At 31.7% G+C, this 16,245-nt stretch overlaps 1 protein-coding gene across 6 annotated transcripts in view; it reads right to left on the bottom strand.

Moving 5' to 3' along the window:
• Positions 1–315: 315 nt before the first annotated feature.
• Positions 316–16,245, bottom strand: part of LOC126880356 (leucine-rich repeat flightless-interacting protein 2) — a 188,299-nt gene continuing 172,369 nt past the window's right edge. For 5 of the 6 annotated variants that reach the window (XM_050644173.1, XM_050644174.1, XM_050644171.1 and 2 more), the window contains one exon: positions 316–14,261. In XM_050644173.1, coding sequence (XP_050500130.1) covers positions 14,151–14,261 — 111 coding nt within the window. In that variant the 3' untranslated portion in view covers positions 316–14,150. The remainder of the gene's footprint in view (positions 14,262–16,245) is intronic. The other variant, XR_007696576.1, reaches the window with a different exon arrangement.

The raw sequence follows: 16,245 nt of genomic DNA, 5'->3' as shown, positions 1-16,245 counted from the left end.
GACAGAATCCCAACTACTCGCGCCACTGGCGAGAACTGCCGTTCTCTGGTAATAGGTACTAAAATTAAAACCTGTAGATTTCATCGGTCAGTTCAGGAGAACTCATTAAACTAGATAAAAGTAAATTAGTGGCTTTTATCTAGAACACATGACTTTATTGAAAGGAGTGGGTTTCGTACAAATATTAAATATTTCACGTGCCAGAGACTAAAACTAATAACTGGCGTAAGACAGAATTTAGGATTTCTTTTGAGATTTACCTTATACTCAAGATATTTTAATCACAAAATTATAGAACTAAATAAAACAATAAAATTTCTATAAATTAGTTTATTTATATATTTTTTAAAATTACCTTTTACCAAAAAGATTATAGATGTATACACAAAAATCACATATTTCATATGTACATATATTTATTTAAGCGTTACTTGCATTTTGCTGTTAGGAAATTGATTAAAAATAAAAATAGTACAAACTTTTTTCATGAAGGCTCCTAATAATAATTTCTTTTTTTTATTTAGTAAATTCATAAACCACAAGCCGACCAAAGTGCTTGTAGTACTTTTAACCGATAGGTCTTAAATGATTAGAAACAAGTATTTTATATAAAAAATTTAATATTGAGTAAATTTTGAGCAAAGTTTAGAAAACTTTTTAAAATAAACATTAATAAAATTGCTAGAAGTCTTATTTATTGTAAAACATTCCAAGTATAATTTTGACATCCCGACCTACCAGTTTTTGAGCCTATTCACCATCCATTGAGCTTTCACATAATAAAAGGAAGCAAGTTGCACAAAGAATATTTTGTCTATTTGATAATACAAATTTAGTATGTAAATTACTATTTACTTGGTCAACAACTAGTTTTAGGTTTAATTTTACATATTTAAACGTATAATTAATTTGTTACACTAATTTGGTTTTTAGTTAAAGTAATTCTAACAGTCAAGGTAATTGTAAGATTACAGCTCTAATATGTCTACTTGGTATGTCCATCTCTAATTAGTGATAATCATCAATCTAGCGCGGCAAAAAATGTAGACTAAATTTCGTATAAACTAGTCTACTTATAGTAAGGCAGTCTTCGCTCCCTTATTAATGTTCTAAATGTTCAGGCGTATAATACCTAATGATAGCTCTATTTATACGAAACGTGTACGAAACCTCGCACGATTAAAGATTACACTTCTTTGCTGCTACGCTAGAGTACAGACACGGCAGTTTTAACCGAACTATTTAACCATAGCCCCCTAACAAATTGTATTCTTCTCACTATAGGACCACTATTATATCTATAAATAGGCCCTCCATTTGACAGCTCGATAGGGTTGTCGCATCTAATACGACGGCCTGTTCAAATCAAGACGGCCATGCATTAACGGATCGACGTTATGGAATAGTGTAGAACACAGACTTGAAGGTACGATTTTCTAACGTATTTAAATATATCTGCCTATACCAAATACTATAGACTGTAATACATACAACTCTTGACATTTCCCATTAATTTTGAGGAAGCAAAAAACTAGCGCCATCTAGCGGTATGAGTAGGATAACCAGAGCAATCTAACCTTACATTTATAAAATTGCTTTATTATTGTTTTTGTATAAGTGTTTGAACTATTCCTATTTCCTATCTTGTTTAAATTTCACCCATCGCCAGGGTTTGATATACAATATGCCAATGTAAGACTTTTGGTCGGCATTTTAAGGGTTTTAACCCATGTACTTTTGGTGGCTTAGCATGTAGAGCTTGCTTAGAACACTGATGATGCTCTCTTTATAGCGAAAACGTTGTCTTTTAATATAGCCCTTTATTGGGGTTTTAAATAAATATACCTTTTACACAGAATATTTTTTTCTTAAATTTTTGTAATTAATGGTATACAGGAAATTTTTCCTTATAGATTTTATTCCTATTTTAATTTAATTTAGCAAAATTAGCTCGTTATTCAAAAATTTATAAAATTAAATTTGAATGTTTACGTCAAATTTTACGTTGTCAAAACGTAGTTCAACTCAAGCCGACAGTGGCGCTAGTGGCAACGTGCTTCCAGATTTCTGTGGGAGTTGGATGTATTACAGTCAATAGTATTTAGATTAGTGGAAAACCGCCATTAGAATGTCATTCGACCCGTTAAACGCTCGAGTTAAAACTACCGACTCTGTACTCTTCGCATAAATAATGACTTGTGTACCGATTCACTTCTAACAGAAAAAAGAAATGTATCGATGGCGACTTAGTGTGAAAACTTCGTATCTCATTTTAAAGATAATTTTACAGGAGCGACTTTAAATTGAATTTCTGCATAGTCTAACCTAAATTTTATGTGAAGAATTTACGTGTAAAGGTATGTATAAATATGCGCTCTGTAAGGCGCGCGCGCCGCTTGCGCGTAGCATGTTTGTTAGATTTAGGCGCACACACAGAGCGCCTCTTGAAAACACGTACTAATCTAACGAACAAGCTGCGCGCGTCGAGCGAAGCACATCACAGTAAGGTATATCATCACAGTAAGCCATTGATATTCGTCTGTTTTGATAGAATTGAGATCAACCAACAGTATTTTACCTCCATTAAGCTGTTACACAGTTTAAGTTTAACGTTATTCGCACGACATACGAATTGACGAAATATCATTGGGTACAACATTGTGAGCCTGTTTTTTTCAAAATTAAATACGCGCTGATACTGCTATAATCTTCAACGTTTATATTCCAAGCATAAAGCTTGTTACTGACGGGGAGCTACAATACATATTATATCTCATCTATTACATCTCACATCGCTCACTATAGTAATGAGTCAGCCTGCATACACGGAACCATAATATTATGTATATTATGGCTTTTTGCAGGCTCATTTATTACTATAGTGAGCGATATAAGATATAATATATAAGTTACCTATAATATATATTATAGTACAGCTCCCCGTGCGTAACAAGCATATTATAGTCCAAGAGGCAGCGCTGAAAAATCTTTTTGAATTTACTAAAGCTAGATTTTTCACAGTTAATTACTGTGATTGTGAAGACAAACATACTGCGGTCGGTCAAGCGAAACGTAGAACAGGGGTTACTGAGAGGATATCAAAGTTGCTTTCCTACGCAGGTAATTAAATCCATTTACTAAGGCTGAAAATCAGTACACACTTTCTAAATTAAATATAAATAAAAGTTATTATAGTCGGTCAGCTGTATGACGGGACAGAGCCGGTTTGTCGGCCCCAATGAATGTACAGGGTTATTCACTATATTTTGACCCCCTTGTAAACTGCTTTATTTACAGAATTAGAAAAAGATGTAAAATACAAAAGTTATTCAATTTTTTAATTTTGATTTTTTTGACATATATATCGTACTAGTGACGTCATCCATTTGGGCGTAATGACGTAATCGACTTTTTTTTTAAATGGGAATAGGGGTTGAGTGCTAGCTCATTTGAAAAGTTATTCAATTATTTATTCAGTAATATAAACATTAACATGATTAATTATACAGGGTGTGCAAAAATTTTTTTTAATTAAATTAATTGTTTAATAATTAAAAAAAAATTTTTGGACACCCCGTATAAATAATGATCTTAATGTTTATAGTACTGTATAGAGAATTGAATAACCTTTCAAATGAGCTAGCACACTACCCCATTCTCATTTAAAAAAATAGCCGATGGATGACGTCACGCCCAGATGGATGACGTCACTAGTACGATATATATGTCAAAAAATCATAATTAAAAAATCGAATAACTTTTGTATTACACATTTTTTTTCTAATTCTGTAGATAAAGCAGTTTACAAGGGGGTCAAAATATAGTGAATAACCCTGTACATTCATTGGGGCCGACCGACCGGCTCTGTCCCGTCATACAGCTGACCGACTATAATAACTTTTATTTATATTCAATTTAGAATGTGTGTACTGATTTTCAGCCTTAGTAAATGGATTTAATTACCTTCGTAGGAAAGCATGGATGACGTCACTAGTACGATATATATGTCAAAAAATCATAATTAAAAAATCGAATAACTTTTGTATTATACATTTTTTTCTAATTCTGTAGATAAAGCAGTTTACAATGGGGTCAAAATATAGTGAATAACCCTGTACATTCATTGGGGCCGACCGACCGGCTCTGTCCCGTCATACAGCTGACCGACTATAATAACTTTTATTTATATTCAATTTAGAATGTGTGTACTGATTTTCAGCCTTAGTAAATGGATTTAATTACCTTCGTAGGAAAGCAACTTTGATAGCCTCTCAGTAACCCCTGTTCTACGTTTCGCTTGGGAAGCGTTCAAGTATTACGTAACGCAGTTTGGGGGGAGGGAGGGTCTTGTAAAACGTTACGGCGCGTTACATGGGGGGGAGGGGGTTCGAACAGCGCGTTACGTAACATTCTTTTTTAAAAAATTAGTAAATCCTTTATAAAAGGTATATATTTTAAGGTAAATATATACCTTTTATAAAGGATTTACTATTTTTTGTATTACATGGTATACAGCCAACTACAGGAAAACTTTTTCCTTGTGGATTATTTTTTAACTTAATGAAAAAAAAACTACGGGATTTCTTTTATGTTTTACATAGACCCCTGAATTGTATTATGTTGCACTCTCACGCTCCGTTCATGTTCCGACAACAGGACAATAATTAATAGTACCTATTCAAGTGAAAAAATCTTAAATTTGTAACACAGATGAAGCACAGTAACATCTGTTTCCAATAATTAGATGGACCTGTCTCCACAACAAAAGATTAAAAGATACAGATGTTATTTAAGAGGTTGCAGAAGGGAACTACATGTTCATAAATCTTGTATGTTTTCTGAAATCGTTTTCTGCAGTAGGTATTCATTAATGTTTTAAATACGCAAATTTTCAAATTATTTAAAAATGTCTTTAAATAAAAAGCATTAAATACAAAACCCACTATATTGATACTTAGTTTAGAAAATTGATAGATATTTAAAAAAATAGTACCCTTATTTAAAGTGTGATTTCAAAATTTCAAGTGAATTTCAAAATTTCACCTTGCATTATTCATAATAGACCCTACATAATACACATTTTTGAGATGAGGTTGTTAAGCAGCTTCTAAAAACAAAAATATACATGGTGTTTAATTAAAATTAAAGATAATGGACTATGCTAGACTTGAGTGAATCACCCTGTATATTCAAATTTATGTTTAAATAGTCCATAGTTGAATTTAGAAGTTGACGTATCCTAGCGTTTTTATAATTTTCTAAAATAATGACACATGACAAAAACAATTTTATTCCATAAGTGGTTTCCATACATTATAATTTTAAATGATCACCCTGTATTATTCATAAAGACCATAAATTCAGATTGTTAAGCAGCTTTTTAACATATAAAAATATACAGGGTGTTAAAAAATAAAGCTTATGGACTACGGTAGTCTTGCATGAATCACCCTGTACATTTAAATTTATGTTTTTATATATGAAAATCTACGGGTCGCAGCGTTTTTTAAAATTGATTAAAATATGGACAGAAATAATTTTATTCCATAAGTGCCTTCTTATATATACAGAGTGTTTCAGAAAAAGGTAACACTATCTCTAAGATAGGTGAAAAACTGAAAAATAATTGGGGTTTGCTTAGTATAAAATTTTTGTAACGGCATGCGTTTTCACGATACAGGACGTTGAAGAACAAAAAGTTTTACACATTTTTTTCAATATTTTTCCGAAACTACTGGCAACATCGTATAATATTTGTTATACAAAAATTTTTACTAAGCAAAATAAAATATTGAAATAATAAATATGTTATTTTATTTTAAGTTTTTATTAAAGAAGATCAAATAGAAGAATGCATGAGAAGAACAATAAAGGATGAAGCCTAAAATGTATGTAAGGATGGGGCCAAGCAGGGAAAATGTAAATGTAAAATTAGTAATAAAAGATTATTATTCTAAGTTTTGGACATATTTCATGTCATGGGACATGAAATTACGATTGGCAGGGATAACCAGACACATGAACTAAAAAGAAGAACCGTTCTTGGGTGGGCAGCATTTGGAAAACTGAGAGAAACTTTTAAGAGTGAGTTGCTCATATGCCTAAAGAGAAAGGTATTTGATCAGTGCGTCCTCCCAGTCTTGACGTACGGATCAGAAACACTTACCTTACCTAAAGCCTCGGTTGTTCTGAAGTTTTTTACTTACTAAATAAATATTTAATAAATTTAAATATTAATTAAAATATATTATTAATTACAAATTTAATGATAAATATTTAAATAAAAACAAATACATATATATATATATATATTAAAGTTAAATATACATATATATATATATATATATATATATATATATATATATATATATATATATATATATATATATATATATATATATATATATATATTATTAATAAGGTATTTAATTAGATACTCCGAATTGATTAATATATAGAAACCTAAAGCCTCGGCTACCAAACTAAGAGTAACGCAGAGAAGAATGGAGCGGTCAATGTTAAGGAATAACTCTGTGAGACAAAATCAGAAACGAAGAAATCAGGAGAAGAAAAAAGGTGACTGACGCCATCAAAAGGATAGCTAACTTGAAGTGGAGATGGGCAGGACACATAGCGAGAATGACACATGGGCGATGGACAAAAAGGTTATTGGAATGGAGGCCAAGAGAAGACAAGAGAAGCGCCGGTTGACCGCCTACAAGATGGACAGACGACGTAAGAAAGCTAAATAAAAACTGGATGAGAGCGGCGCAGGATAGACGTGGTTGGAAATGACGGGAGGAGGCCTATGTTCAGCAGTAGACTTTTGAGGCTGGATGATGATAGTAAGTTTTCATTATTACCTCAAATGCGATTAAAATAATAATTCCGGTACTTTTCGCAACCTAGTTTTCCATTTAGGTTCAAATGGTGACTTGGGTGTTACGTAACGTTTAGGTAGGGGGAGGGGGTACATAAAAACGTTACGGTGCGTTACATGGGGGGAGGGGGGTCAAAAATCTTCAAAAATTGCGTTACGTAATACTTGAACGCTCCCTTGACCGACCGCAGTATGTTTCTCTACACAATCACAGTAATCAACTGTGAAAAATTTAGCTTTAGTAAATTCAAAGAGATTTTTCAGCGTTGCCTCTCCGTCTATTACCAACTAATGTTATTACCACAGCTGGCGTAAAAACCTAGTGAGAATTAAAAAATAGTAGATCTCAAAAATATTCTTTTGCATTTGTCGACATTTTGTGTCAAACTTCTGAAGAAAAGCCCAAACATCAATCCAAATTAAGCAGCTAGGGTAACACAAAATATGTATCAAAAATTGTATGGACACTTTAAATCCTGAGGCGTGATAAAATTACAAGTATTTACAAAAAATAATAAAAATGCGCTATAGGTGTAAAATATCTGTGGACATGGAATACCGCAAAAGGCACAGGAATAATTACATGATTACTGTAAATGTAAAAAATAATTAGAATATATTGCATTTTTGTAATTTTTTGCTTATAACTACCAAATACTTTTCTAAAATTTATACTCAGATACCTCTGAACGGTATAAGGAGTTTCGAGAAAGTAGAACAATTTGCAACAATTTTAAATAAACATTTACTAAACGCAAATAAATGCCAATTTACTTTAGAGCAATGCAGTTTAAAAAGTTTTTAAGGTTTGAGGTACCAGCATAAAATTGCAAATTATAGTCGTGGTCTGAAATTATTTCTTCCTGATTTTGCGACAGCAACTGGGGCTATCTGCCCAGTTGATATTTTAAGTGCCTTTATGTGATCTGGTAGGTCGTTAATAAAAATTGGGAATGATACTGGCCCCAGCACGGATCCCTGTGGTACTCCTTTATTTGTCGTGTACGGATCTGAGCTTGATTCTTTAATTTTAACAACTCTCTTCCTGTTACTTAAGAAATTTATAGCCGTGGTCTGAAATTATTTCTTCCTGACATTGCGTCTGCAACTGGGGTGGACATCAAAGACGATGCGACAATGGATATTTACTTTCGTTCACTGATCGACCATGAATCAGCATTAAAAACACATTTTTTATAAATATAGGAATGCCGCAGATATATTTTGAGGCTAAGTAGAAACATTATAAACAAGTCAAAAAAGGCATGCGCTTAACATTGGGGTAGTTGCTAAAAAACTTGGGTAACTAGTTTAAAGATCGCTTATACGCTGTTTAAAATCCAAGAAAAGGGTGAGCTTAAAAATTTTTCTTCTTATAGTTCCTTCTTCTATCGGAGGTTGGCTATCATCACAACTATCCGTGCCTTATTGGCTGCTCCTCTGAAAAGATATACTGAGCTGCAAATATACCAATCTTTTAAGTTTCTCAGTCAGAAAATTATCGTCTTCCTATGGATCTTTTACCCTTAATTTTACCTTGCATTATCAGCCTTAATATCTCATATTTCGCACCTCTGGTAATGTGGCCTAAATGTTCCGGCTTTCTTGTTTAAACGTTTTTTATGACCTCGTAAACCTTTTGTAGCCTTCTTAACACTTCTGTATTTGTAACTCGTTAGATCCATGGTATTTTCAAAATCCTTCTATAGTACACTACATCTCAAATGCTTCCTAAGCCTAAAAATAAACACTTGTGAAAGGCTGATGTGTTTTGTACACAAAAAAATCGAAGATACCGCATGTAAACAAATCCAAATCGTGTCAAAAGAATCAAATGAACTTTTGCATCTGATCATTCAGGGATAGATCCAATAGACGAAGAGGCAGCGCTGAAAAATCTCTTTGAATTTACTAAAGCTAAATTTTTCACAGTTGATTACTGTGATTGTGTAGAGAAACATACTGCGGTCGGTCAAGCGAAACGTAGAACAGGGGTTACTGAGATGGCATCAAAGTTGCTTTCCTACGAAGGTAATTAAATCCATTTACTAAGGCTGAAAATCAGTACTCACATTCTAAATTGAATATAATTAAAAGTTATTGTAGTCGGTCAGCTGTATGACGGGACAGAGCCGGTCGGTCGGCCCCAATGAATGTACAGGGTTATTCACTATATTTTGACCCCCTTGTAAACTGCTTTATTTACAGAATTCGATTTTTTAATTATGATGTTTTCACATATATATCGTACTAGTGACGCTATCCATCTGGGCGTGATGACGTAATCGACTATTTTTTTAAATGAGAATAGGGGTCGTGTGCTAGCTCATTTGAAAGGTTATTCAATTCTCTATACAGTACTATAAACATTAAGATCATTATTTATACAGGGTGTCCAAAAATTTTTTTTTAATTATTAATTAAACAGTTAATTTAATTAAAATTTTTTTTGGACACCCTGTATAATTAATCATGTTAATGTTTATATTACTGAATAGAGAATTGAATAACCTTTCAAATGAGCTAGCACTCGACCCCTATTCCCATTTAAAAAAAATAGTCGATTATGTCATCACGCCCAAATGGATGACGTCACTAGTACGATATATATGTCAAAAAATCATAATTAAAAAATCGAATAACTTTTGTATTTTACATTTTTTTCTAATTGTGTAAATAAAGCAGTTCACAAGGGGGTCAAAGTATAGTGAATAACCCTGTACATTCACTGGGGCCGACCGACCGGCTCTGTCCCGTCATACAGCTGACCGACTATAATAACTTTTATTTATATTTAATTTAGAATGTGTGTACTGATTTTCAGCCTTAGTAAATGGATTTAATTACCTTCGTAGGAAAGCAATTTTGATACTCTCTCAGTAACCCCTGTTCTACGTTTCGCTTGACCGACCGCAGTATGTTTCTCTACACAATCACAGTAATCAACTGTGAAAAATCTAGCTTTAGTAAATTCAAAGAGATTTTTCAGCGCTGCCTCTTGGACTACAAGGGAAACGTGGTCCTGGTAGAAAAATTCATTATTCAGAACTGCTGTCAGTAAAGTCACGATAGCGAATATGGAAGCCAACATGATTTCCAACGATTTTTAACGGTCATGTAACTAGAAGATAACATGTTTATCTGTTGGTGGACAGAACAACCATGCAAAATTGCTTATATTTAAAGACGAAGTTTTTTCAAGCTTCATGAATTGGCAAACCTTGGATAACTTAAATTGTTTATTAATAACTGATTTTAACGTAAGTTTCACATTCATTAGCTAAACCAGTGATTCCCAAAGTGGTCCAGGTGGACCCCTAGGGGTCCACAAGTGACTCAACGGGGGTCTACGTTGGCGTGAAATAAAAATGGGGGTTCACAAGTTGTAAGTGGGGTTCCACGAAAATTTTATACTGATTTGGTATTTATTTAAACAAATTTCCATTTTTTTCGTAATATATCAATATGGAAAAATAATATTTTAATAGTATGGACACAAAAATGTCATTATAACGCATTATAATAGGTTATTTTGATTAAAAATTTTATTTTTGTGTAGAAAACGTTAAAATACGTTTTTTATATTTTGCTCCATTCCCAAAAAATTTGTTCTTCGATTTGACTGAAAATTTGCCCACAGATAGCCAAGACACAAGACTTTAAGTGATTAAATTTTTTAAATAGTTTTACAATATAAAAAAACGCGTGGAATAACATCAGAGTCAAAAATATAGGCGTCTACTTTAAGAACAATTAACTCGGAAAATATCGACCGTACGAAAAAAATGCTTAAAAAAAATTGTAATAATTATTGTAAACACGATTTATTTGGAACAATTTCAGTTCCTAAAATTTTTGTCGAAAAGTTGAAAATGGCGGAGATATTGAACAAAAACCACTGCTATCAAACCAATCATGTCCTATGCTCGCGCCTTTACCGCATACGTACTACCTGAAATATTGATTTTAGCAAAAAAATGAAAGAGGTTAAAATTGTTTAAAATTTAATTCTGTTCATTTTTGTATAGGTACATTTTTGTTATAAAACTAATAATAAACGATATAATTCAATAATTATGCTCTAATTGTCACTATTTCCCCCCATAACTCGGAAAACATCGACGGCACAACAAATTTATAATAAAAGAAATTACTTATAGTAAATCATATTTTCAACAATTTCAGTCCTTACACTTTTTGCCGGAAAGTTAAAAATGGCGGAGATATTAAGCAAAAACGGTTCTCCTTTAAAATCAAGATGGCGGCTAACGCAACGGCAGAATTCATTCGCGCTTTTAAATTTAAACTACTATTGACCCCCTAAAGCTTAGAAAAATAGAATCTTGCTTGGGTAGCTCGGCATGCAAGATCAAATGCTAACCCGACTGGACTATATAATTTTGACTCTGATATTAGTGCATGTAACTTTTCTTGTATTATAAAATTATGCAAATTCTTTTAACAACTTAAATTCCTGTGTTTTGACTATCTCTGGGCAAAGTTTCAGCCAAATAGAAGAACATGTATTTTGGGAATGGAGGTAAATGTAAAAAACAGTATTCTACAGGTTTTCTACCCTAAAATTTGATCTATTTAAAAACATGTTTTAAATAAAGAAACTTGTTATAATGCCTAATAATCACATTTTTGAGTAGTCCCTTCTATTAAAACATTATTTTTTCCATTGATACTTTACGATAAAAAATGCAAATAAATTCCAAATCACTGTAAAATCGCTTCGAATGATATTTTGAGAAAAAAAAAAGAAGAAAAATACGGTTCGACCTTCATTAATGTCTTATTTTTTTCCACCCAAGTTCCCCCAACACCCAGGCAATTTTCTAGACCCGCCACTGACATGCACAGCTACGAAATACCACTTCTGCTGGGGGTTCACCGAAACCAGTAAATTTTTTAAAGAGGTCTACGAGAAAAAGTAGTTTGCGAACCTCCGAGCTAAACAATCTCTTTAACTCGTTCGGTACTCTTAGAGTTATTTATTTTTTTTGTGTTAAAAAACCATGTGCTATTATTTTCTCATTTCTGAAAAAGTACATTGGACATTTATTATTCTATTCAGTATTTTCTTTTATATTATTTAAATGGGTGAGTAGTATTTAAAAAACTGTTGTTATATAACTTTTATTTTGGATCGATTTTATATATCATAATTAATGGTTTGTTACAGATATTTTACACCTTTTTCCAACATACATTCCTAACTAACAAATAAATACAGACGTATTGACAATATTTAATTTCAAATAAATAACTTGAAACCTATTTTTTACAAAACAATGGAAATAAACAATTTCATTTTGTAATAGTAAGTTAAATGTTTTGAAACGATCGACATACAAAGTATTCCAAATACTTCATATATGTATTTTAATGTATTCCTAATTAAAAAAAATCAATTTCAATAATTTCGATTCAAGTATCGGCTATCTTTATTAACGTTCATCATTATCTTTGCCTCCATCTCTTTGTGGAGTCGGTTTCTTTAATTCCATACCTTTAATTATTTATATCTTGAATCATACAAATACTAATCACGTTCACACACATGCCTTATCTAACTCTCTCTCACCACTCCTTTTTTAGCCTTTCTATGCAGCTTGTTCCCAGGAACTTAACATGGCTTTATCGTTCTGTATAGGAATTGTCAAAATCGGTGTTCTCGAATTGAGGACCGCTACCTGAACAGCCAAAATAAGTGCACCGAATTACGGACCATACGAGAGATAGGTAGGTAGGTAGATTAAGGTAGGTAATTAGGGTTAATGATGGTCCGATTCTTTAACGAGATTTTAATGAGTAAGGAAATATTTAATAATAAAAAATTATTTTAGTTTTAGTTTATTTTGAGCTGTCTTGAAAGGTAGTCAAAATGAGTGAGAACAAAATTGTTAGGGGAAGATTAAACATGTTAACTTCCAAAATGTCGGAATATAATAACGGTTTGTTGAGACGAATAGATTTTGTAAAATTTGCATCATGTTTTCATAAAGTATAAATATTAAAATCGTACTTTTAATAATATTTTATACCTGAGTATAATGATTTCATTATCAGAAGTCTTGGTCCTCAATTCGTGCGATTTTTTCAGGTATAAAAGTAAACCCTTGCTTAAAATTTCATTTTGGTCCTCAATTCGTGTCTGCCCGTCAAAATATGTTTTTGATCTAATAATAATCTACCGTTTATTCGTGTTTGATGTTAAACTCTCTCTAGAATTATCCTGAAGAGATTTTGTTCATAGTACAAACTCACAGATCTTAAAAAGTAGTGGGTTACAATAATAGCAGCAAGTGGCGTTGTTGTATGACTAGGCAAATAGGTCATGTCCGGTCCTCTTTGTTAACCCCAATATCTCCACTGGAACTAGGAACTGTTTCAGTCGTTCAGTTTTTTGGTATATTTGAAAGAATTGGTGTATATGATTGGTCCATATGAAGGAAGAAATCCAAGCGAAAATTATGGTTAAAAATCCTTGTACCTTTGCTCTCAATAAGTTATTAAGAAGTAAAACATATCTAGAAGGGCTAAGGCAAGAATCTATAAGATATTGATAAGAACTATAGCATTATATTATAAGTCAGTGAAACATGGACGATGAACAAATCCGAACAAATGCTATAAGTATAGAAAAGAAAATTACTCAGGGAAATATTTGGAAGAAATCTATGGAATCGAATATTGATAAAAAGACGAAATGTTACATCTTTAACGAAATCTGTAATATATGTATCTGTCTTTTATTCCGACCTTTGTCGGCGTCCCTTTAAAGATTTTATTACTCTTTCCTGAGATGCAGACAATAAAATTCGCACAGGTGCTTTGTCAGTCTCTGTATTTGAAGATCCAAAAAAGATCAGCTAATAAAAGAAATTATTATTTTCTCCTATACAATGAAATGCACGCCATCAATGATAAAACTACTGTCAAAAATATCGACTAACTATATCTCCATTTTAACTGATAATCGGAAACTTACCCGAATATTCACTATTTAAATACCACTGTGACACTTTATGTAAATGTGTATTTATAAGTAAAAGGTACTTCACAATGATATATAACAATTTTCCTAACAATAGAAAACATTAACTCTGTTAAAAATATTTGAAACACTCTGCATAGTCGATAGTTAATAAAATCGTTTAATTTCAAAATTATTGATTACGTACGAATTTTTGGAGAAGTAAAAACCCTGGAAGGTTTTTAGTCTTAAATTTAAATAGAGTACCTAGTTAAGTAGTACATTGAACTACAGTTCTTTCAGTAAGGCCGATTTGGCATTTTTTAATTTATCTAATCTCTTAAGCAAATGCGAATTCGCAGTTTCAAGTTCTTCAGCTCGATTAAGCGCGTCTCTTGCCTAAAAAAGAAACAAATCATTAGTAATATAATACAAACAGTAAAAAATGTTACAGTATTTTCAAACTAAATAGATCACAAAAGAATGTACTGTATTTATCATTGATTATTTACCTACTCGTACGTATTTTATATTATGTCGCCAATTACTAAGATTTATACTCCAAGGTAATAGACTAGAAACTTATGTTTCTAGTTCGGGACACTCAAAGATCCAGGTAGCTGACTCATGTTTTTAGTTATTGTAGAAGAAGAAGAAGAAGAAAATCTACCTGTTTCCTGCCTAGAGTTCGCGTCCGCTTTTTAATTAGTAACAATTTAGTGCAAAAATTGCGATTTTTTTCGATTTTTTGCACCTCATTCAAAAACTAAATAGTTGACATAAAATTACAAAATTTAATTTTTTAGAACATTAAAAAACCTTCAAAATGCCGATTTTTTAAAGTTAAAAAGTTAATTTGTTGCTACGCAAACTGCAAAATAAGTGAAAATCGTTATTTGTTAATAACTTTTACTAAAACTACCCTAGAACTTTAGTGTTTCACCCAAAGTTGGGTATTGGGGTACTTAACACACCCTCAAAATTTGAGACCGATCCATTAATTAGTTTAAGAGATATTCTAATTGTTTATCCCAGAGACCTTTATTTTGCAATAACATAAGACAGAAAATAATGATGATAGGACAATTCTGCGTAAGCCAAATGAAAGTAGAAAACTAATGCTATTAAAACGTACTAAAAAAAGATAAAAAAATTATCTAATATAGTAAAAAATCCGAATGCCAAATTTGTAAAATTTTGTAGTTTATAAACATTTAGAATAACTTTAAAAATATTGTCCGTAGAAAAAATCATTTTACATATTAGAAAATTTGGTATTTTACACGAATTTTAAAAATGTAGTTCAATTGGTGACTAGTAGGCTATTGATTATATTCAAAATAAGATAGCTAAAAGGAACTACAACGTTAACGGGGTTTTATTATTTCATATAGTCAATGGACATCTATATATGAAAAAACCGCGGAGTGCTACCATTTAAAGTGGTGCGTTTTTGTGAAATGGGTGAATTAGTCTCTGGGCACAGGTTACATTAGGGTGAGTTCTATGCACTTTTGGTACAAACATATCTACATAAAAATTGTTCCTGGTTAAATTTCGTATCTAAATATCACTATTTAAAGTCAATGATACTTTTTTTTACAAAAATATATTCAAAAGAAAAAGCACAAAATAACCCAAAAGAAAGAAATTTTGTTTTTTGTCCCATAACTTTTGTCCACGAGGATATAGGTATAGACATTGCTTTACAGAAAAAAATCTACATATTTTTTCTTTAAAATGTTGTTTAGTAGAGGTAATTAGGATTTATAGTTTTCGAGATATGATTTTTCAAATTTCGCAACTCACAGCAATTTTGGGCAATTTTCCTTGTTATTTCGCAAATATTGTTCTGTAACTTTTTTCTACGTAACTTTAGGTATATGCAATGGTACACGTAATAGGAATAGAAATCAATTACCTTTAAGATGGTCTACTGTATAATCGTTGACTGATAAATATACTGGTAATATACTGATAATAAATACTCCGTATTTATCAATCAACGGTATAATGTTGTACGGAAAGAAGAAATATGTAGGTTTTTTTTTCTGTGAAGCAATGTCTATACCTATATACCCGTGGAAAAAGTTATGGGACAAGAAACAAAATTTCTTTCTTTTGGGTTTCTTTGTGCTTTTTCTTTTGAATATATTTTTGTAAAAAAAAGTATCTTTGACTTTAAAAAGTTATATTTAGATAGGAAATTTAACCAGGAACAATTTTTATGTAGACGTGTTTGTACCAAAAGTGCATAGAACTCACCCTAATGTAACCTGTGCCCAGGGACTAATTCACCCATTTCTCAAAAACGCACCCCTTTAAATGGTAGCACTCCGCGGTTTTTTCATATATAGAGATTCATTGACCATATGAAATAATA

This window comes from Diabrotica virgifera, chromosome 2, assembly GCF_917563875.1.
Source record: "Diabrotica virgifera virgifera chromosome 2, PGI_DIABVI_V3a".
Lineage (NCBI taxonomy): Eukaryota > Metazoa > Arthropoda > Insecta > Coleoptera > Chrysomelidae > Diabrotica > Diabrotica virgifera.
The sequence above is the reverse complement of the archived record's forward strand: the minus strand, read 5'-3'. Positions and strand labels throughout refer to the sequence as shown.